The sequence below is a fragment of the Leptinotarsa decemlineata genome, unplaced genomic scaffold (assembly GCF_025532065.1).
Source record: "Leptinotarsa decemlineata unplaced genomic scaffold, Ldec_3_MD MMD2_tig00003798_RagTag_RagTag, whole genome shotgun sequence".
NCBI lineage: Eukaryota > Metazoa > Arthropoda > Insecta > Coleoptera > Chrysomelidae > Leptinotarsa > Leptinotarsa decemlineata.
The window spans coordinates 2,762,383-2,786,607 of NW_027412596.1; the positions used below are offsets into that span (position 1 = coordinate 2,762,383).

Below are 24,225 nucleotides of genomic sequence, written 5' to 3' on the forward strand. Positions count from 1 at the left end.
GATACACAGGGTGTACAGCCATCCTGTAGAAATCGCATGTGCACAGGAAATAGAGCCATTGTCGAACCCGACAAGAGATTCATGCTACGGACAGCGTTTTCAAAGCAACGAAGGCTTTGGAGATGCTAGCCACATGGAAATGGAACAAAGCGTCGAAGCACAGGTCGTCCGACGCCAGGCGTCGCGATGCCCCCAGGTCGGAGCATTTAGCGATCCCTGGGAGGAGAGGGGTGCGTTGCGCACAGGAGCGCCTCGCATCTTGAACCAGCTGGATACTGACGACCTAGCGGAAGCGCTAGGGGGTGGTGGAATGCCAGGGGGTCACCCTGAAGCCGAGAGAGGCTTGGGGGTGGCTTCATGGCGGGGTCAGTACCTCCAAAAGGAGTCATTTGTTCCAAGAGAGCTAACTGAAGCAAACCAACCTCCCGTCGTACTCAGACAGGAACTGAGTCCCAAAATCCCTGGGGCTCAGGTCTGGGAGGCCAGCCGGCCGTTACGGCGAACGGTACGCGCGGTCGGAGGGGGCGGAGTCGTAGGACACGCCCCCTCGATGCAAATCGACCCAGACGTAAGTGTTACCGGAGGACACACTTACTATTCCGTATTTTTCTTATAAATACGTGCTGCGTGGTGAAATACAGTTAGTTACAAATTATAGTCACAGTTCACTATTTACAAGTAAAACTTGTCCTTTACATCATACTTTCTGTAACTCTGGGGTTATAACTCAGAGGTAACGATCGTTTCCCCTTTTCAAATAATAAGTTTTTGAAAAAGTTATTTTTCTCTAGTGAATTATAACATATGTATTGATTGATTTAAGTGAATGCAATTCGGAGTGTTTCATTGGTGTTCAGCCGAGAACCATGAAACATGTTCTGAATATAAAACAGTTTCATTATCAATTCAAGTATTTTTTAATTTTTTCACCAATGATATTTGATCCAAACTATGTGAACTTTTATAATGTTTAATGTACTGGAAAAGTTGAAGCTAAATAAAGTTATTAAATTCAATTCAATGAATATTATGATTTGAATACCATTAATTTTAAAAATAAGGATAGTAACTAATTTCATCGTACCTACTATAAATAGTTGTACATATATTAATAGTTGTTTGGAAAATTTGTCGTCGAATAATAAAAATCTCAGATTTGCCAGATTAGCTTCCAATACACCTAAATTAACAGTTGAAAAAAACCAGTACATTCAAAGAAAAAAAAACCGAAAGTTTTTCAATAATCAAAAGTTATATTCAACTTGTCATCCGAGAATTTTGGTTGATATTTTACCGCATTAAAAACTGTGTGTACATAAAGAAAACGTAATCTAGTATAAAGTTGAATATACAGTTCTTACTCCATGTTGAAGCTATCAATATTCTTCCCACGACGTATAAGAATATTGAAACCAAATAATCTTCACTTACAGTAATTTCGTACATATGTATCCGCACACCTGAAATGAAAAGAAATAATCATAGTTGTCATATTTCAAAAATTAAATCAGAATTATTTATAAAATGCAGTGAACTTTCTGGCGATTTCATTGATGGGTGCATTTAACTTCAGTAGGGTACTAATGATGGTTCTGAACCTTCCACTACCCCTCGACCTTAACATTGAATGAAGTCACATGATATTGAGCTAAGTACACACCATATAACAATGAAAACCCTTGGTGACTTTGAGCTATGAGCACGTCATATGACCTTGAGCACTGAGTTTGACCTTGACGATCGATTTCATTCTTGATACATGACTTTGAGCTAGAGTTACTTCATATGACCTGGTTGTTTAAAAGGTGTAATCTTGAACCCCTCCTTTTCTATTAATTCTTATATAACCACGAAGTTTCATCCTTTCACATTCAGTTTAGATAACCTAAAGTATTCCAATGGGTCATGAGTATTTTTTGAGTTCCAAGGTGACAACAAAAAGTATCGTCATCGTCATGAAGGTGAACATTTTTTATATTCGTAAACCATAATTTCACAATTTTTTTGGAAATTAATAATTTAAAATTTGACATTGAAAAAATCATTGAATTGGATTTTCTCAAACTACAAACGATAAGTCTGAAAGATGACCAAGGAAGAGCTGCAGAAAAGCATGCTTTGAAAATGTTGTAAATGAAGGAACTACATTCATATGAGGCCGAAAAAAAGAAATTGGAGCTGGAAAATGAAAATGAAACTGAAAATGTATTCAATGTTTGTTAATATAATAAAAAGAAATCCTGTAATGTATCAGTTTTTCATTATCACAGTGCTTGATATATCAACCCCTTCAGAGAAAAGGGTATTCATTTTATGTTAGGCTTTAGAGTCTAGAGGGTTATTTCATTTCTAACGAATTTTGTATCTCGCAAATTTTTTCAGAACATTTTCAGTTTTTCCATTACTAGTGTATTCAAAGCAGAATCTGGAAGGTTATTTAAAATTTTCACTGAAATGTCAATGCCCGTTGCATTTTTGTTTTTTTTGCAAGATTTCTTTCAGCTCTAATAAATTTGTATCTTCAAAATTAAAGTTGTTTGGCATATTTACATTTTTTAAATAATCCATAGGATTTGAAGTAGGAACAAAGGATGAAGTTAGTTTTTGAGCAATTGTGCAGTAAAAATTATTGAGTATTTTCGGATCTATTATGGAATTGGAATTCGATTACCTCTTTGGGGTGGAATTGTTGCTCAACAACAAATCCTTGAATATCAACAAATGCTAGTCTCATGCTATTTAACTGATAAAAAACTTTGAATTAGTTCCACTAAATGACAGTGTCGTGTACAATGATGTAATAGGCTCGTGTATTTTGAGGAAATCATTCAGATGCTTCGATTTCAAGTTTTACATTAACACTGGAAACAATTTTCCATTTCCCATGATACCACGAGCATGGAGCTGTTTCAACACGATGTAAACGATGTCCTGAATACTCATATGGGGGTGCTGTCTGATCGTATCGCTATACTTTTGTGACTATTATGGAGGTGTTTTCCATATTATTTAATCATGGTTATGTGAAAATGAAAGTGATTCAATTTTGGAAGCAATTATCAAGTCAAGGGTCATCTTTAGATAACCTGTATTCTAATGGCCTAGTGAATATTTATTTTATCATAAACAAAAATTAGTGTATGATTCATGTAATGAATGAGAAACAATTCTAGCTTTTTTTAAAATGAATGAAAATAAAATTTTTTATAAGTTTCTTCTAATGAACCAAATATCATTCGATAAAACGTCATGTTCGTTTCATCGAATGAAAAATAAATGAACATAGTATTCATACCATGTTAACGTTTGGCATTATGTGGCATTGTGTGGTCCCAGATTGAAGTGTCATTTAAATCAACTAATAAAAACCGTTTGTCATCAAATGAACCCAATGCGATTTTGTTTTGTTCAATTGAATATGAATTATAAGATTTTGACTGAATTATCCTTTGAGCTATTGATTTTTTGAGTTCTTAGAATAAACAATTCAAACAATCCCGAAAAGTGATTTTATGTTTTACAACATTGAATTTAATATCATTAGCTTTTTAGTACATTTCCACCATCGACCAATACTGGTCATTGTATGACCATTATTTTAATCGTTCATTAACCCTACGACCTTTTTGTTTCTTTGTTCTTTTTTTGTTAATAGCATATAATTAATTGACGGAAATTGACTTTTTGAAAACAATTTATTTCGTGACAATAGAGTTTGGCACATTCACTAGTTTAAAAACCAAGATGAATAATGAACATTGAGGCGTTGCAGTGTCAAGTATTTATAGTGCTAATCTAAATCGATTCTTGATGATTAGTAAATATTTTGGAAAGTTCGAAAGTCTATTTAGAAGATAATCAACCATAATGGCATATTTGTGCGATATGATGGTCGTTAACTGCGTTGACATAATTATATACATCATCACAAACAAGTTCATAAATGAGACTGTCTTTATCAGTATAGAGCAATTTACTACTAGTAAATGGGTAATGATAATGAAAATCATATACCACAGTTTTTGAAAGGTCTAAAATAGCCATTCCAACATATAACGGTTTATCAAGAATTGTCTCAGTCTTTCTCATTTCAATTGCTATCAAGTCTTTCTCTATAATAGTTCTATCAACAATGTATACGTTATATGACATTTATCTGGAAAATTTTCGAAAACTACACTCAATAATATCAAGTCAGTCTTCATGTAGAGATCGCTGTACTCCCCCAAATTTTTTATTTTAAATAAATTCCAAACATGTGCATGTTCATAATCTTCATTATTTACATGCACATCATTTAATTTGCTTTGAAAATGGTCGATACTTGTAAGCTGCTCCTCTTTTAATTTTTCTGAGTTGGTAATATAATCATACGAAAATATTCCTTTCCGAGTAAGTAATTTGATTGCAACAACATGTATATATTTTCAAAAACTACACCTCACGATTTGATCTCCACAAACTTTATTTGAAAAATATACCACAACATGTTTCGCTAGCACAGTAGCTTTACTGTGATGTATTTTTATGATATATTTTTCAAATAAAGTTTGTGGCGATCAAGTCGTGAGGTGTAGTTTTTGAAATCACTATGTAATGATCAAATCGATCAGAAAAAAAACATGTAAATACTTAAATTCATTTTCCACTCAAAGTGGAAGCATCCAAAGAGGCTCCTAGAAAACGGAATGAATCTATTAATTTTAATTTTATGTCTGTATTTTCATCATATTTCATGACTGATATATATTTTTCTTTATTCATAGGTAATAAACTCAGTCGACCATTCTTTGACAAAGCCCTGATTACCAAATGACAATCATATCCTGGAAAATTGTGAAACACCACCGGAACCACATAAGGTTTTTGTATAATATATTGCACTGCACATGCACAAATCCCCTGAAAGTCCCCGTAAAATGACAATGGTCTCTTGTTAACTTATCATTTTCTTGGAAAGCTTTTTCGCAAATATGAACATTTTCAGTGACATCCCTCAATTTAATTTTCCCATTCATGGGTCCCATTGATTTTTGACTGAACGGGTAACGCTTCGTCCTCCATTCGTTTTGAGATGCACTCCATACAATCATGTCCTTGATAGATATTGAAATGAGATAAAGTGTCATCCTAAGAGCATTTCACATAATAACCTGCGCTATGAGCTACATGTTTTTGATAACGTGTTGAATTCAATTTTTTTTCTCTTTGAATGGCGGAAGTATTGATTCAAAATCAGCGTATATGATGAATGAATTTTTTCTTTGAAAATATAATGTTCAAACCAAAAACATTTTTGTTTAGAAAATAAAATTTTACATTCATTCCCCCTTTCCATACATTCAATGCTGTGTTCATCTAATTTATTCAACTAGTGAAATAAGTCAAACAACGATCGCAAAAGAAACACTTGTGACCATATTCCGATACTTGAGGTGACAATAATCTGGAGAGACTTTTTATCCAAAAATAATTATACATAATCTCCTCATTTTCATTATCATCATCGTTTTTTCCCAAAGATTCATATTCTTTCAACGTAGTAACGGCTACATACTATCACGTAGTAACGGCTACATCCATCAATTTATTGATGATATTTTACCTTGCAGTGGTTTAATTATTGGTAGTAAAAATCTGGAGAAGTTCTGAGTGGCTGAATTTCTGGAGCTAATGATCGGTCTGAGCGGAACATCCTTTTTGTAGATTTTGGGTAGTCCATACAAGTGAGGGGGCTTACTGTGGTGCGGTGTTAGAGATGATCTCTCTTTTTCCGAAAGAAGCCGCATATATGTTGTCCAACAACGCATTTAGTCAAGCTAGCGTAGAGATACGTAACATGAAAACCGCTAATCAAGCGAAAAACGACCAACTCCCGCTAAAACCAATGAAGCGGAGAGAGGGGATAGGTGAAAGGATTCGAATGACCTATAAATAGTCAGATCTCGGAGGAATAAGTCCAGTTTTCACTCGGAGACGATTGTGAATACTAACAATCGAAACGTCGTGACGTAACTTGGTTTGGAATCTTTTAATTTTGATTTTTTATTTTTTGTTAATAATATTTTATAATTTTAAGCTTGTATTAACATTTGAATTTTTTATTTTTTTACTTTTACAGATTCTTTCAGGGATTTCAAATCAATTTATATTATATTAGACAATGGAAGTCCGAACTGATGAAATACACCACGAAACATTGTCAACCACCTTCAAACAAATCAGATTCACTATCAGGCTTAAGAATTAATGTTAGATTCAATGTTCCCTTGACATAACGGAGAACTCTTTTCAAAGCTTCATACAATCATTTGCCTTATCCTAAAATCTACTGAGTACATTTACACTTTCACATAAATCTGGTCTAGTACCTGACACTGCATAAAGAAGACTTCCTATCATTTTTCTACACTGTTCATTTAAAGTTTGTGAAGTTTCATTCTTCAACAAAATAAAATCAAAATTTTGGTCCATAGGGGTACTTTTAGGATTGCAGTTGCTCATATTATATTTTTCCAAAACTTTTAAGTAATCAGATTGATCAAGTTCTAAATTCTGTTCGATATTTATAACTGAATAAGTAGAAACAAATCCTAAATCCTTCATAGAAAAATTATTATTGAGAACAATTTTCAACTTGTAGACATCAGAATCATTAGTATCCATAACAAGTATATCATCTACATACAATAGAATGAACAATTTACTTTTGTTTGAGACTTTACAACAGAGGCAAAAATAATTTCGAGACCTTACAAAGCCTTCCTTTTTTATCAAAATATTGAATTAATTTTTCCAACATTTTGGAAATTTTCTGAGTCCATAGATTGATTTATTTAATTTCCAAACAGCACTTTGAAAATCTATGTGTGATACATGTAAGCCATTTATTTTTTCAGATGAGAAAATAATATTTGTTTGTCATACTTTTATTTGTTAGAGTAATGCTGAGGCATGGGTCAAGTTTTTTTCTTTTTGAATATATTGATGAATTATAACATTGAAAATCTATTTTTTCAGATATAGAAATATGTGTTCGATACATTATTATCGAAGTTATTTGTTTGGATATAAAGTGTAAATTTCATTTTTAGATTTGAAAATTATATTTGTTTGGTGTTGTACTATTACCTGAGTTATTTGAGAATGCTATGAGAAGTGTTTAAGGTTTCATTTTGAAAAATACAATAGTCATTGATGATTACTTATACTCTGTTTCCAGATATAATAATGATATTTGTATTCAACTATTAGATTATTGTTGTGAGATGAGTTAAATAGTTTTCTTGAATCATACTTATTATTGATGAATACTTCAGTCATTTATTATTCAAGATATAAAAAATACAACTGAAATTTATGAATTCAATAAATATTTGAACTTATAATGAAAATATATACTGCCCTAACCAGCAGTATTCCAACAACTTAAATGAATATGCACTCATATATTCCTTTTTTTGATTTAATTTTTTTGAATTAGCATTGTAGCGTATCTTCTTGCTAAAAGTCCGCTTCGAAAGTGTCGCTCTGCCAATTCTACAATTCCAGCTTTTGAGCCAGCAGTTTGTCAATTTCTACCATCCTTACTCTCTGCTTGGGTTCGGAATCTTCGTAGAGCCGCTGTGACACGGAAACTTTCCTTTTCACAGACCTGAACTCTGCAAATGTCTTCTCCTGAAGTCTGTGAGAGAGAATTTTCCATAATATCCTCGTGTTTGGTGTGGACCACTTGAACGGTGGGGGTGATGTACCAGCAACACGATGTTTTGGGACTACCTGGTGGGCTGAGGCTGAAGGTCCGGCGATGACTCTCACCTCTGCCAATCTTGGACCGATAGGAGAAGTGCTGCAAACCAAGCACCAATTGGGTTGTTTTTTCGCATTTCTTGCGAAAAGAACTCAGTCTTCGGGTATGAGTCTTACAAGTCCGACACCCTGATCAAGGAGTAAGACAGAGAGAGGTTCAGGAGCGACTCTCTGAAGTCTAGGTTGTAAGCCCACGCAAATCTATCAAGGTGTGTATGGCACCATGGTGGAGAACAGAAGCGGTTCGTTCTTTAGGTCCTCCTGCTCCTCTTGGTCTGGGTTGGAGTCCTTGAAAAATGACTCAACGTCACCATCTTCTGAGTGGAAGTCATTGCCGGTGGTGGTAGGGCACAAACTACTTGAAGGACGATGTCCCAGTGGATCACCTTCTTCCGCTTTACTTTCTCCTAATGCGTCTGGTTCAAACAGGTCGATGTGGTTAATAAAGCATCTCTCAACATCGACATGGTTCTGAAAAAAAGAAATGGAAAACTATCCGACAAAATAATATGACTAGTATAGTAGTGTGTACTCATATCGAGTCGCTTTCAACTGCTAAGTGAGAATCGACGAATTGATCAGTCGCTTGGCTTGACTTCGTCACTTGACTTGGCTGCGTCACTGCAAGTTCGTTCGATGGATTACTGCAATCTAATGATGAGCTGTGACCTCCTTCTCGTGTTTCAAGGTCATAAGCCCCGCCCACTTCTATTGAGGTTGGAAGTGGGGTAGAACAATTCGTTTGAATCTTCCGACACGTATGAATTTTCCAGTTGTTGGATACAAAAAAAATGAATTCAATATTAAATTACTGGATTGCTCTTCAAATAATATTATGAGTAGATCTAGATTTTCATCAGTGATATTGTTCCCATTTTTCAATACATTCAAAAGAATCATCAAAGATTTTTTTGGATGCTCGTTTGATAGAATTAAATATTGTTATGGCCCCAAGGTAATGTCTTGGTGGAGTAATGAATTATTAATCGTTTATCATCCTTATTTGACAGATCGACTTTATTGCACAGCAACGTATAAATAATATGTGAATCACTCCTGACTGCATTCATCTTTCGCAATATCGTACCACCTGTTTCAACAATCCTGAAGTAATCGAATTGGAATTTGGTTTTTAATGATGGATTGTTCAATACTTTGTTCATTTCAACTGACACACTTGAATGTCATACGCTTTGGCATCGTTGCCATGGAAACTGATATGGAGTCATTCAGAAGTTCATCCTTCATGTTTTCAATCACGATGAAGCTTTACGAAAAACACATTTCTGTCTCATAAGTTGAAACTTATCATTTTCTGGAAAATGTTTTCTCGTTTCCACAAAGTGTTTTTCATCTAAATTATCGGCCAATTCTTGAAGAGATGCTGTCATAAACTTGAAACTATCAAGGAAGGTTAATTCCAAAAATTCTTTTTCAATTTGCCCATTTTGATCCAATTTGTGTTCTATGAAGGAATATGTCATGAAAAAAACATATTTATCTTTAGTTCGATCAATGGCATCAACATTACTCTTATTGGTGCATAAATCTCTTCTGAATAAGCGACCCACTGAAATTGTGGAGAATCGAAATGAATCTGGGCAATTTGAAGTTGAGGTTACAAACATAATGTATAGCTTTTTTTCTCGTTACATGGCAGTGGTCACACACTTCAATATTATCTTTTTCAAATGTATTTCCACAACCGTGTTAGGAATCACACGTTAAAAGGTAAGACCTCGTTAGTCCTTAGCTCGCACAAGTTTATTAACTTCTGAGAGTTGTCGTTCGTATGGGGGCGGCAGCTGATTAACGGAAAAACAGATTTTAAACAGACAGATTTAAACTGAAATACCACATGAAGTAGAAATATTATAATTATCCTCTTCCTTGGCAATCAAGAGGTTCATCGGAACGATATTTTTCAACTATTTGTGACTCATATTGGTGACGTCAGTCTACAAATTCGAAACGAACACTTCAAATGCATCGGCCCTTCTATACAATACAAGTTTAGAAATATAATCATCAAAAGAACACTTTATAAGCGTATGATTCATGAAGATAGGTACGATTTGAGAGTTAGCAGGATTTAGCTCATTTCTATGCATTGGTTTCAGAATTGATTCGAAATCAGCGTATACAACAAATGGAACTCAACTGCTTCTAGATATTTTCAGTTGCGACAGTTGATATCACAATGGAGGCCGCTCATTACCAAAGTACAATGAACACCCATCAAAAAAATACTTTCTATGATCATTTGCAGATTTTTAAGATGATACTAATCTCGATATATCTGTATCCATCAATAATGATCATCCATTATATTCGGCAGATTCACGTGACTATTAAGTATACGTTTCGAAAAGTGTAATGAGCCTACACTCCATATTTAATTCTACCAGTTTTTAAATAATTTTCCAAACCATAAACATTGATAGAAAAATCATCCAAAATCTCAAATTCAGGAGTGTCTTTCAACTCAACTGGAAATCCCATATCTGCTACATTCAACACGATGGAAAAGTGGGGGTCACACTGGCAGGATACAAAGTTGAAGTCATATCCCACGCGAAACAGTACACAACACAACACTTTTTTTCAACTCGATGAATTTGGGTAGCTTGATATAAGAAGACTTCCCAAGGGGGCTAACTTATTAACAATCACCTCCATATATATAATTTCCTTGATAGTATAACCTGAAACTATATTTCGTCTTCACATTGAATCAGCAATGTTGTGAATACATCAGATACCTGAAACATTTCGATCATGAAATTCCATTGCTTGGGCAGTTGAACGATCAACAAAAGTGTAATAAACCACATTCAAATCATTCGATTTATCAGCAGCTCAATTGGAACTATTGAATGCTTTTACTTCTGAAAGCTCCCCAGAGTAGTTTGAAAACTTTTTGTTTCAATTCATTGAAGAATGTGGGGTAATCCGCAAGGTGGTTTCGACTTTCCACCTTGAAGCTCACAATTCAACACTTGAATGATATGCGCATGATTTTAACACCGTTTCCATATTGAACACTTGCATTTGTTCGATGCTGCAAACGTTCTCCAATGTACATTCATCTGATCGCTTGCAATAGTCGAAGTGTAGCACATACATGTATGTATTTCTGGAGATGCCGGAGGGTTCAACCTCCACCTCTTCGATGTTGATGGCTTTTCATTATTCACGGGAGTAAACGAATCCCGCTGATGACGACGTAGGTTATTACTCCGAGTAAGTCTATTTCCATATTCACTACACGTACACTACAGACGATTATGGGAAGAAATTGAAATGAGTGAAATATTCACATCCACAACTCTTATAAAGGAACAACCCACTCCAATCCGAAGTGAAACTACGAGGTTTCAATTCAAGGACATATGATGTGGCACAAGCTCAAGGTTATGTATCAAAGACAGATTCGATCGTCAAGGTCAAACTCCCTGCTCAAGGGTATATGACGTGCTCATATTTCGAAGCCGTTTAGGGTCTTCAAGGTCATATGACGTGCACATAGATAAAGGTCGTGCGACGTTATGCCAGGTTAAAGTCGCGAGTTGGTGTGAGGTTTATTTGGTTTCAACATCAAACTCAATCAACATGAAATGAAATGTGTATTTTCGGTTGATTGATTGAGTACAACAAACTACTCATGCTAATCAACCGGCCACTACCCGAATGAACACAATAATTAGATTATTTCATTAATGTGACTCTTATGAACGTTTTTTCATCATTCATTGTATAGAAATTGATTACGAGCAATACTCTATTTTTTTATTTCAATCTAAGAGCCACTGGTAAGCAGCTGTTTCAGCTTATTGGGCATCATCAGTACCGGGCAGGCGGTCCTCGATTGAAGACATAATGTGAAGAATCGAGAACAGTACTTGATGAAAATAACTGCATTGGCAGACATTTAGGAAGCTCTCCTGGAATGTCATCGGAAAACGAATCCACGTGTTTCTAGAATAGATATAAAATCATGAAACATGAGGATTCGTTTTCGGATGACTCCCAAGGTGATAGATGCTAGCCCCACTCGGCATCGCCCGATGAAATACTATTGCAACGGGTTAGTGCGCGAATCAATCGTACCACTATTATGCAGACTCTTGAAAGAAACGGTTTTTTCTGCTTGTTGGAAGATTAATCGCGTTCAGCCTATTCCCAAAAAGGGCAAAAAAAATCTTCCAAATAACTATAGACCTTCATCATCTTCATGGCTATACTCATAACCATGAAGATATATATATATATATATATATATATATATATATATATATATATATATATATATTTTGGATGATGCAACTAATTTTTCCTTTATTTTCAGTATTTTACTATAGTGCCTCTAGGCACTATTCTATCTGTAGATAGAATAGTGCCTAGAGGATGACAGCACGACCAGCTGTCGAAAGCGCTCGTAGATAATCAAACAGAAGTCATAGAGCTTCAAATCCTTTTTGTAACTTACATTAATAGTGAAATATATATATATATATATATATATATATATATATATATATATATATATATATATATATATATACATATATATATATATATATATATACATATATATATATATATATATATATATATATATATATATATATATATATATATATATATTTCAATTTGAGAGCCACCGGTAGACAGCTGTTTCAGCCTATTGGGCATTGTCAGTACCGGGCAGGCAGTTATTTTTATTATTTTCATTAAGTACTTTTCTTGGTTTTTCACATTTTGTCTTCAATCGAGGACCGTCTACCGGTGGCTCTCAAATTGAAATCAATGTGGGAATGTTCAGAATTGTACTTTTTATTTATCTTTGTTTTGGCAAATGAAACCTCATTTGTCACTCAAAAGTGACAATATTTTGTCACTAACAGCAAAAAGAAAAAATTGCGGTGGGATTTGAACTCGTGAATCCCATGATCATCATGTCGTACCACTCACTTGATACCACTGAGCTATTTGGTATTAATTTACTAAACGATAATTTTCATCTTGAAGCCATTCCACTAGCCGTATTCATTTCGTGAATCAAAATATGTCTGTTGTAATAATAACATTGAAGCCGTTTTTGTCTGCTATAATAATGTCTGCTATAATAATAACATTGAAGCCGTTTTTTTCCAACCGCATCAATATGACGCTTCAGTATATAACTGAAGCGTCATATTGATGCGTTTGGAAAAAAATGTGTTGGATTCGATGAAACCGAATTATTATGAGTAATCAAGTTGCCTTGAATCTTTGTTGAAATACTATTTATCAAATGTTTCAAATATGTTTTAAATGTTTTCTACATATGTTTTAAATATGTGTTTTTGGTTAACCAGCTCTCGCACCCCTACGAACGATAACCCTTAGAAGTCGAAACTTGTGCGAGCTAAGCTCTAACGAGGTCTAACCTTTTAACGTGTGATTTCTAACAAGTATATCATGACAATGTCATAAATTATTGTAACTGTCAACTACTGTTCGAATATATTTTGAAATGCCTTTTTTCCATCAAGAAACATGTGATATGTTAGAATCCTACTTGGTTTGCCAGAAAAATAGCGTAAGAGCACTCCAACGCTACGGCAATTGTTCCCCGATCGTGAATTATCTAATCGGCGTTGCTGTGCTTCATAGTCGATTCAGAAACAACGAGAAAGTTTTTGAGAATAGGAGAACTAGAAAACGTTTTGTGATATCTGAAGATATAGAAATTGACGTTTAAGCCTGCTTTGAGGCAAATCCAAATAATTCCATCAGATATTTATGTAAAGAAATAGCTGTTCACCATCTGCTATTCAACGAATTCTGAAGAAACATAAGATTTCTTCTTATAAGTTAAGACCAGTGCAAACACTAGAACCTAGTGACCCTGAGAGACAATTGGGGGTTTGTCGATGAGTTATGAATAAATTCAGACAAGATTCAAACGTCTATAGAAATATTATATGGAGCGATTGGACTAATTTTTCAAATTGTGGATGTATAATAGAAAGAATTTTCAGTATTGGAGTAGACATAATCCATTCCTAGTCCATCTCCACAGTCCGCAAAGACCATTTAGTATTAATGTTTGGCGTGGTATATTTAGAGGCAGAATTATCGTCCATTTTTCTACCATGGTTCTTTGAACGGACTCCATTACATCAATTTATTAATAAGAGTGTTGAAACAGTTTTTCGATAATCTTGATCTGGAGGGTCGTCAGATGATCTATTTTCAGCAGCGCCATCATAGCATTGGCTAAGCATACAAGAGGGGTCAATATTATTTTCCGTAAGAGTATTTAACGTTAATTCCGTGAAAGTGGCTGCATCAAGGTTTCCAGTAATCTCAACCATCAGCAACGACTCATTGACGATCACATCCTTGACGTAACGTATTGCTAATGCAATATTTTCGCGCAGTTATTTTTATCTCTAGTCCCATCTTCCATTAGAGTAAACCTTTTCACGTCAGTTTCATTAATATCTTTGACAATGGAACGATATGTTGTATTTTGTGGTGAGTGAGAACCTCTTTCAAATTTGTATCTTACATACATGTGTGTTCAAATAAATTCTGAAACAATTCTTTTCCTTTTTCTTCTTCTAAAATATAATTTCCACGCAAAGCTAATTCGTTGACAATTAGAAATTGTATTACTTCAATGATATACTTCACGTAATACTTATATTTCTCTAATACTTTTTGATTTTTTAATGTTTCAACAAACACTGCTAGATGTCTCCTGCCACGTCGACATAGCTTGAAAATGAGAAATTGATTTTTCATATTTTGGAAAACCAGTTTTAGAATCAGTGGCAATTCTTCACTTCGCAAATCCTGTGGAAGTGTACGAAGTCTGTTTGCTTCTATGAGGTAGACATTGCTGGCATGGATTGCAAAAAGCAGCATCTTTCTTGACAGAATATTGCAACCATTTATAACGCTTGAACAAATTGGAAACAAAGGCTCTGTTACATTGTTTTGGATATGTGTCTAAAACAAGTTGCTTTATTGGTTCTCCGATTTGTGCAATATCAGAAGGAATATCATAGCTAACATTACCAACATGTGTTGACCAACCTTTTGCCATGGAACTAGGTGTAGCGATTGAATTTTGTACTTCCACCTGTTTAAAGCAGTGAGGTTCTTCGTTGTCAATTTGCTCTTCAACTATTCGTTTTTTTCCAAAGAAATACCGTATATCCATCGCGAAATCAATGAATTTTAAATTTATAGCAATAAAAATAACAATTGAGTAGATGAACAACACCGATTCTGGCCCACTTCAAGGTCGTGTGTCTCTGGTAAGTGTTTCAGAGAGAAACTTTAGTGAGTGGAAGAGAGAAACGTGTGACGTCATCGACGCAGGATGGAATGACTATCGTAGCGATTCAAGCGTGAACCCCCTTGCCCCTCGACCCCCTTAGTACTTCGCATCACCCATCGGCCCCCCTTGGGACTCCGCATTACTCCTCGGGCCCCCTCGTCACGTGATTCTAATTAAAAAAAGTTTGGATTTATGAGAATCAAACCCGAGTTGTCCGAGTGGTAGTCACTGTCCTTAACCTCTACACCAATGTTAGACATTGGAAGTAATTGCGAATGATGGGTATCTATAGCGTTAGTTTTGTCTGGACCGAAATTGACCGCATTAACTGAAGAAAACACTCATGTTTGCTTTAACGTTAGTGATAAAGCTCAAGCTCATGAATGGTATATAGACTCTGGAGCAAGTAGTCATATGACAATCAATAAGGATTTTTTCAAGCATTTCAAGGATTCGCTGAGTGAAGTTGAATTAGTCGACTATAGAAAAGTTTGTTCTTATGGTGTAGGAACTGGACAGTTAACTTGTATTCTGGATGACAATAAGAAAACAGAAATCACAGTGAAGGACACCCTTCATGTACCCGGGCTCGATACAAGTTTACTTTCGGTCAAGAAATTAACACTTCTTGGATTCAAAGTTGAATTTGATAAGCAGCATTGTTTCATCAAATCAAATAATACAGTTGTTGCTCAAGGAACGCTGGTTGGTAATTTATATAAACTAAATCAGTACAATTCAGCAATGACTGTATGGGAAGGCTGTAATGACGGCTGCATTCATTTATGGCACAAAAGGTTTGGCCACCGTGATTCTACCATTATACGAGAAATTACAAATAAAAACATGGCGAATGAAATGAAAATCAAAAATTGTGGACGTTTATTAACATGTGAAACTTGCATTAAAGGTAAACTGTCAAGAAAATCATTCCCAAAGAAATCTTTGATTGAAATCTATGATTTGGTCATACTGATGTTTGTGGTCCAATGCGTACTATAACTCCTGGAGGAAAGAAGTATATACTCACCTTCATAGACGATTATAGTAGATATTCCATTATTTATTTCCTCAGTCAGAAATCCGAAGTATCAGAGAAACTTCAAGATTACGTCAGGATGGTCGAAAATAAATTCGGCAGAAAACCAAAAATAATCAGATCTGACAGAGGAGGAGAGTATATGAACACAGAAGTTAGGAATTTCCTGAAAAATGAAGGTATAGAAATGCAACTCACGGCGCCATATTCAAGTCAGCAGAATGGTGTAGCTGAACGAAAGAATAGATATTTAACAGAGATGGTCAGGTGCATGTTAATTGATGCTGATCTACCAAATACTTATTGGGGCGAAGCAACCATGACAGCAAATTTACTTGAAAATTTGGTTCTGACAAGGTCAACCAATAGGATCCCCTTTGAAGTATGGCACGGGAAGAAACCAAATGTAAATCACATCAAAACCTTTGGCAGTATTGTTTATGCACATATTCCTAAAGAAAAACGCCATAAATTAAGTGAAAAGGCAAAGAAATTCGTATTAGTTGGTTACGAAGCTGGTTCCAAAGCATATAGACTTCCTGACAGAACCACTGGAAAAATCACCATTAGCAGAGATGTACATATTTTAGAAGAAGCTCATAGCGGATTTCATCAAATGAACGAGTTTCGAAATACTGAAAATAGAAGTGATTGTGAATGTCAAAATGACAACAGTGAAGTTGAAATATGATTTTGTCAAAAATCTACAACTTCTGATGGAAATATTCATGTAAATGCCGAAATGCAGAAATTATTGAAGAATACTCTGCAGAAATGACTGATGAAGAGACTGGTATCCAGAAAGTTGAAGAAAGTGTAACCTCGAAAGAAAGTAATGCGGAAATCCAAGATGAAGTTTACGGTTTGAGAAGATCACAAAGAATAAATAAAGGTGTTCCAGCCAAGAAATATTCTGAAGAATTTTCAGTGGAAAACATTCAAGCCGAGCCAAAATGTAGAAATGAAGCTCTACAGAGGAGAGATGCGAACAAATGGATCGAGGCTATGTACAAAGAAATACGTTCCATGAAAGATAATAATACTAGGACATTGACTGAATTACCACCAGATAAAACGGCAATTGGAAGCAAATGGATTTTTAAATTAAAAATCGATAATCAAGGCAATATATCCAGATATAAAGCAAGGATTGTTGCTCAGGGTTTTTCTCAAAAATATGGTCTTGATTACGACGAAGTTTTTGCTCCAGTTGTCAAACAAACAACATTTCGTCTTCTCTTAACCATTGCTGGGAGGAAGAAAATGCACGTTTTCATCATTATGACTTCAAAACGGCTTTCCTAAATACGGATTTGAATGAAGTAATATACCTGAAACAACCCCAAGGCTATATTGAAGAAGAACAAAAACATTTGGTCTGCAAATTGAATAAAACTATATATGGATTAAAACAATCAGCTCGAATATGGAATTCAACAATAAACAAAGTTCTCACTGAATCGGTTTTAGAAGGGGTGATTATGATCAATGTCTCTATACTAAAAAAGAGGAAGATAATTTCATTTACATACTGATATATGTGGATGATATTCTAATAGCTTGTGAAAACATCACCATTATCGAGAAAACAGCCAAATTGATACAAAAAACTTTCAAAATGACAAGTTTGGGAAACATTGAAAATTATCTTGGAATACAAGTAAGAAGAAATAGTGATGGACTTTATTATATTCATCAACAGAAATACATTTCAAAACTATTAAAAAATTTCAATATGGAATCTGCCAAACCAGCTAGCCTTCCTTTGGATACAAGATACTACAAAAATAGATTTTCCACTGATGAAAAAATTCATAATGAAGATGTTTATAGAAGCGCAATAGGAGAACTATTGTATCTTTCTGTGAATACGAGGCGAGATATATGTATCGCTACGTCAATTCTTGGAAGAAATGTTAGTAATCCTCATAAATACGACTGGACAGAAGTAAAACGGATCATGAAATATCTTAAAGGAACTCTGAATATAGAAATTCAGTTGGGAAATTTTTCAGAATGAAATAATATTTTTTACGGTTTTTGCGACGCTGACTGGGCTGGAGATAAAACTGACAGAAAGTCAAATAGTGGATATTTATTCAAATACATGGGAGCGATGTTCGATTGGCGATGTAAAAAGCAAACTTGTGTGGCACTTTCATCTACCGAGGCAGCATTCATCTCCCTGTCAGAAGCTTGTCAACAGACCATATATTTGACAGGACTTTTTCAAGATTTTCAAATCGAGATCTCAGAGACGATTATTTTCGAAGACAATCAATCATGTCTTAAAATGATTGACAGTGGCAAAATGAGTGACAGGACAAAACGTATAAAAACGATATACAATTTTATCAAAGATCTGAAGCAGAAAAACAAAATTAATTTTCAGTATTGTCCGACCAGTTCGATGTGGGCTGATTTTCTGACAAAACCACTTAGGTCTGAAAAGTTGTCAACATTAAGAAGTTTGATTGGATTGAAGACAGAAAATGCATTATTGTTGAGAAGGGGTGTTGGAGATTAACAACAAATATGGATTTGAGCCACATTATATTTATATATTTTTGATTCGATGTTTCTATGGTTGTATGTTGATATATATTGTCAAGTTCAGTTGTTATATTTTACTACAAATAAAAATTATAAAAAGTCTCCATAAAGTTCTCATCATAAATATAAAGTATTTTCAAACATTTTCAACGTTGCGATACCTCAATGTGTACAAGGTATTTCAAAATACATCATTGAAAACAAACATGGCGTCGAAGTGTACAGGGTGCGTCAAAATATATCATTTAAGAAAAAAAAACATGTCGGTTTAAAATATGATATCAATGTGTTTACGGGGTGTTTCAAAATACATCATTTAAGAAAAAACATGTCCGTTCAGCAGAAGTCTAGCATTCCAACATGTCAGAAGGACACTAAGTCTCGTATCTTTGTTAACCAAATTAGCATCATCAGGAGAAGAAGGAGATGGCACCAAAGTTGTCAAGGAGTTATGTATTGTGGAGTTGACATTCGAAAATGGGGACAACAAAGTATTGAACCGTTTTACAAGCGTTTTGACCGTTTTAATAATAATAATAATAATAATAAATCTTTATTTCCCGTCGACAGTTACATGTATGGGAATTGTCCAGACTAAATCTAAGGGTTCTGTTAAAAAATATAAATATATATAAAATACAGATACAAGATAAGACAGGCACATGCTATGATTTTAATTTTGTGTTAAAAATTCAGAAAGTGAATAAAAACATTTGTCTAATAAAAATTGTTTCAAGTCTTTTTTGAAATGTATCACATTTTTATGTTGTTTTATGGTATCTGGGAGTGTGTTAAAGATTCGTGGCCCCATGTAATTGGGAGCAAAATATGCAATATTCACTTTCGCAAATGGAATGGACATTAATTGTTTACTACGAGTGTCATAACCATGAACATCTTCATTCAATTCGAAATATGGTCTACTTTTAAAAACATAAACAGCCATTTCAAAAATGTAAATGCATGGGAGAGGTAATATTCCGCACATTTTGAAAATAGTTTTATACGAGTCCCTAAATGAAATATGTGCCAAAGTACGCAATATGCGTTTTTGGCTAATGAAAACATCCGATGCCGAGGTGGAATTTCCCCAGAGACATATATTATACCTCAGCCTTGAATCAATTTGGGCGTAGTAAAATGCCAGTAACTGTGCCTTATTGAGAAAATCTCTAAGATTCAAAAGAAGGAAATTCAAGGAATTCAATTTGTTTACTAGTTTTTCACAGTGGATTTTAAAACTCAGAAATTCATCCAAATACACCCCAAGAAATCTGACAGATTCTTGAGTGTTTGTCAAAATTGTTTGATTTACTATAAATTCTAGATTTTTTGTCACCTTCTGGCGATAGTGGAAACGTACTACCTCTGTTTTTTCCGTATTAAAAAATAAAGAACGTTCATTAAAAAACTTTGATATATTATCCATCACATCTCTACATTTAGCATTTAGTAAGTTAGTGTCAGATGCAGACAACACCAATGATAAATCATCTGCATAAGCAGAGTGATGACAACTCTCCAAAATGCAGTCAATCTGATTGATATACAAAATAAACAACACGGGTCCCAGTACGGACCCTTGCGGGACACCCATATCGACATCTTGACATTCAGAATTTCTTTTATATTTCGTACTATCAGAGGTTATTTGTATAGATACATATTGTTTCCTGCCCTTCAGAAATGATTCAACCCATCTCAGTGGGAGTCCCCTCAAACCAAATGATTCTAATACTTCTAATAGTTTTCCATGATTAACACAGTCAAACGCTCGGCTTAGATCACAAAAGATAACTGCTGGACATTCATCAGCTGCAATATGTTCGATTATTTGGTTGAAGAAAGATAAAATAGCAGTAGACGTTGATTTTCCGTCCTGGAACCCATGTTGTTTATTCGATAAAATCTTGTGCCTTTCAATGAAACACCAAAGACGGTCTAGAAAGGCATATTCAAATAACTTTGAAAATACAGATGGAATTGTTATCGGTCTGTAATTTTCTAATAATTTAGAATCTTTTTTCTTATGTATCGTTATGACCTTTCCAATTTTTATAGCATTCGGAAATGAACCTGTTAGAAAAGATAAATTCACCAGATGAGTTAGAGGAGCAATAATATCCTCGAGTACCTCCCTCAAAAGAAATCCTGGGATATCATCTGATCCGGCAGAATTTTTATTTTTTATTCTTCTTTTTAGAAGTAGAAGAAGTTCTCTTTCTGAAAACGGATGCAGGTACATGCTCTCCTTATTAAAATCATTGTTAAGTTTAGGAATACTGGTTTTAGGAATATTGTTGGATCAATAGGAGTTTTGATGAAGAATTGATTGAAGAGGGAAGCTATTTCAGATGCATCTTCAGTCAATTCTCCATTACTGTTGATTACTATATTTTGGTCAGTTTTCTTATATTTATTCGATAATTCCGAAATAATTGACCAAGATGTACGTATAGTATTTGACGAGTTAAATATACGATTTTGATAGTAGCTTCTCCTTTTTTCAATTATTAGAGATGAATGTTTACGTTTTGCATCATTGTATATGACTGCAAAATCAGGATATGTCATTTTTAGCCTAAAAAGTTCCTTTAAGTTGGAACTAGAACGAATGATAGTTTCATCGACCCATTTTTTGCATTTATTTTTATGGTAATAAGTGCGATTGGGGAAACATAAATCGAAATGATATAAAAATAATTTATAAAAATAAAGAAAAGCTTCATTCAGATCTTCTATATTTTGTAATGCTGTCCAATCCTCTCTTTTTACTGCATTATGAAAATCCTGTCTACTTTTTTCATCAAAACTCCTCTTAATCTCAGTTATTCTAGGAACTTTCATTTTAGTAAATGAATCAATTTCAAGAAACACGGTTCTATGATCGGATATTTCGTTATCGAAAACACAGCACGGCCCTTTGTTATCAAAATTTATGAAAATTTGATCTATTGTAGTAGATGTAGTATGTGTCACCCGGGTTGGCCACCTCACCATCGGGCGCAAATCAAAACATGATAATATTTCACATAACGAATTAAAGTATATGTTCTTGTGCATGTCGAGATTAAAATCCCCGCAAATGATAAAATTTAGGTTAGGTTTATATAAATGATACAACACATCATAAATATTTTTGAGAAAGAACTGAACGTCTCCACAGGGAGATCTGTAGCAATTCAAAATGATATTAGTCATTTGTGCGACCGTTTCGCGTGCGTTTCGACCGTTTTTCGTGCATTTTCGACCGTTTTTCGTGCGTTTTCGATCGTTTTGCGTGCGTTTTTGACCGTTTTGTGTGCATTTTCAACCGTTTTGCGTGAGTTCATTCATTATAGTTTCATCGTTATTGTCGTAACCGTTTTCGTGTTTCAATATGACAGTCATTTATCACTTAACGCGTTTCGCTAACCAAGTAAGCATCATCAGGAAATGACTAATGTCCATGCTTGTTCGTATGAAGATTCAGTTTGCGAATTTTCAGACTCCTGAACGGAACCTTGTGGAACACTCAACCTAACTTCTGTTACAGAGTGGTGTCGGTCACCCAATCAAAATGGGGGAGTCAAATATCGCTCGATTGATTGTGTTCGATTCTCATAATTATAAACTATATTTTAATTAGAAGAACGTGACAAGGGAACCCGAGGGGTGATGCGGAGTCCTAAGGGGGGCCGATTGGTGATGCGGAGTACTAAGGGAGCCGAGGGGCAACAGGGTCCACGCTTGAATCGCTATGATACTCATTCCATCCTGCGTCGACGACTTCACACGTTTCTCTCTTCCACTCACTAAAGTTTCTTTCTGGAACACCAGCGACGTACAACCTTGAAGTGAGCCAGAATCGGTGTTGTTCATCTACTCAATTGCATAGATTTTTCACTAAAACACTCTTTACCGTACACTTCACTTGAACAAACTACAAACAATCAATGTCGTCGTGAATAGGGTATCGTTTATGTTTAATTCAAAAGGGGATTCCCCGTACTATAGATTGACATATCTATAGTACGGGGCCTATATTACAATCTTTAGTATGGAGAATCCCCTCTGCATCATAGATATTATAATTAAATATGCTCAAAGTGAAGAATCATCATAATATGAAGTAAATGTTACAAACTGTGGTTTATATACCTGCCGTTACATTTTTTTATCTCAAACTATGAACACACAATTTAATTATAATAATTTATTTTAGTTTTTGGTATTTTTCAGTTAGGGTTTTGTGATTTAAAACAGATTTTTATACCTCCCTCTCAACTTCCGTTCCCCTCGCCCGATCACATTCCGTAACGCTATCGTCACGCATTCACCAGCTTATTTATTCCTTCCCAAGTCAAGAGCGCGTAAAAAAGTTTTACTTCAAAAAATTTGAAAGACTCACCTGTGAGTGGGTTTTGTACTACACATTTTAAGAATCTCAAATAGGAATTAACATAAGTACCTCACTTTTAAAGTGTTAGTACAACACAGCTAACATGGAGAAAAAAGTTTTTCGACTTTCACTTCTTCATCTTCATACAAAAAATTGTGTGGAACTTTTAAAGGAAGGAAGAGAACAATTGAGTTCAAAATAAACTCTTCTGGAAGATGTGTAGATCATGCATAGAAATTACTTTCACTTGCAGATTGGAAGAAAAAGCCCCCTCTAAACAACTACTTCATATAAACAATGAATTACATGAAAGAAGAAATGCTTTCGAAACAGGTACTATCATCGGGAGCAATACAATAGTCGAGGAAAATTTACGAGGACTCTCGCCCTTCTCGAGTTATACGGGAAAAACCAAAAATGCTGTTTATCGTTTTTTTTTTCGAATGAAATTGTTATTTAGGAAATTATCAAAAAATGAAAAAAATTGTTATTTTATTCGAAGTGTATTATGACGATGTAATAACAAATATTCTATAAAACGTTTCGTGTCAACATGGCCACCATCAACTTCATTTTTGATATGGACCTGTATTTTTTATCACTGATATTTATAAAGCGATAAATTCATAATCAAAGGGTATATCAAATTTAATATTTTTATAGCGTTTCATTTGAAATAACAACCATCATCAGTCACAACAATCAAATAGAAAAACAATTTATTTTATCATGAACTTTTGGGAAAATTAAAACCAATACGAAGAAATTGAAACAATTTACCAAAGAAGTAACGACAGGACCGTAATTCAAAAGTTTTGTCACTGATGATGTTAGTTATTTCAAATGAAACGCTATAAAAATATCAAATGTGATATGAGATTAGGTTGTGAATTTATCGCTTTATCAGTATTTGTAATAAAAAAGACAGGTCCTTATTTAAAAAAAAGTTGATGGTGGCCATGTTGACACGAAACGTTTTATCGAATATTTATTATTACATCGTCATAGTACACTTCGAATACAATAACATTTTCGTTTTCCATTTTTTTATATTCTCCGAAATAACAATTCCATTCGAAAAAAACGAAAAACTGTATTTCTGGTTTT

The 24,225-nt window shown here is 34.4% G+C and overlaps 2 protein-coding genes across 4 annotated transcripts in view; both read right to left on the minus strand.

The window, feature by feature from the left end:
* LOC141483638 (uncharacterized) overlaps positions 1 to 24,225 on the minus strand; it is a 565,103-nt gene that overhangs the window by 327,075 nt on the left and 213,803 nt on the right. The window lies entirely within an intron of this gene.
* Positions 1 to 24,225, minus strand: part of LOC111512841 (potassium/sodium hyperpolarization-activated cyclic nucleotide-gated channel 1) — a 108,975-nt gene that overhangs the window by 28,725 nt on the left and 56,025 nt on the right. For 2 of the 3 annotated variants that reach the window (XM_074178465.1, XM_074178463.1), the window contains exon 5: positions 1,362 to 1,460. The exons of the other annotated variant lie outside the window; for it this stretch is intronic. In XM_074178465.1, coding sequence (XP_074034566.1) covers positions 1,362 to 1,460 — 99 coding nt within the window. The remainder of the gene's footprint in view (positions 1 to 1,361; positions 1,461 to 24,225) is intronic. 3 annotated transcript variants of the gene reach the window in all.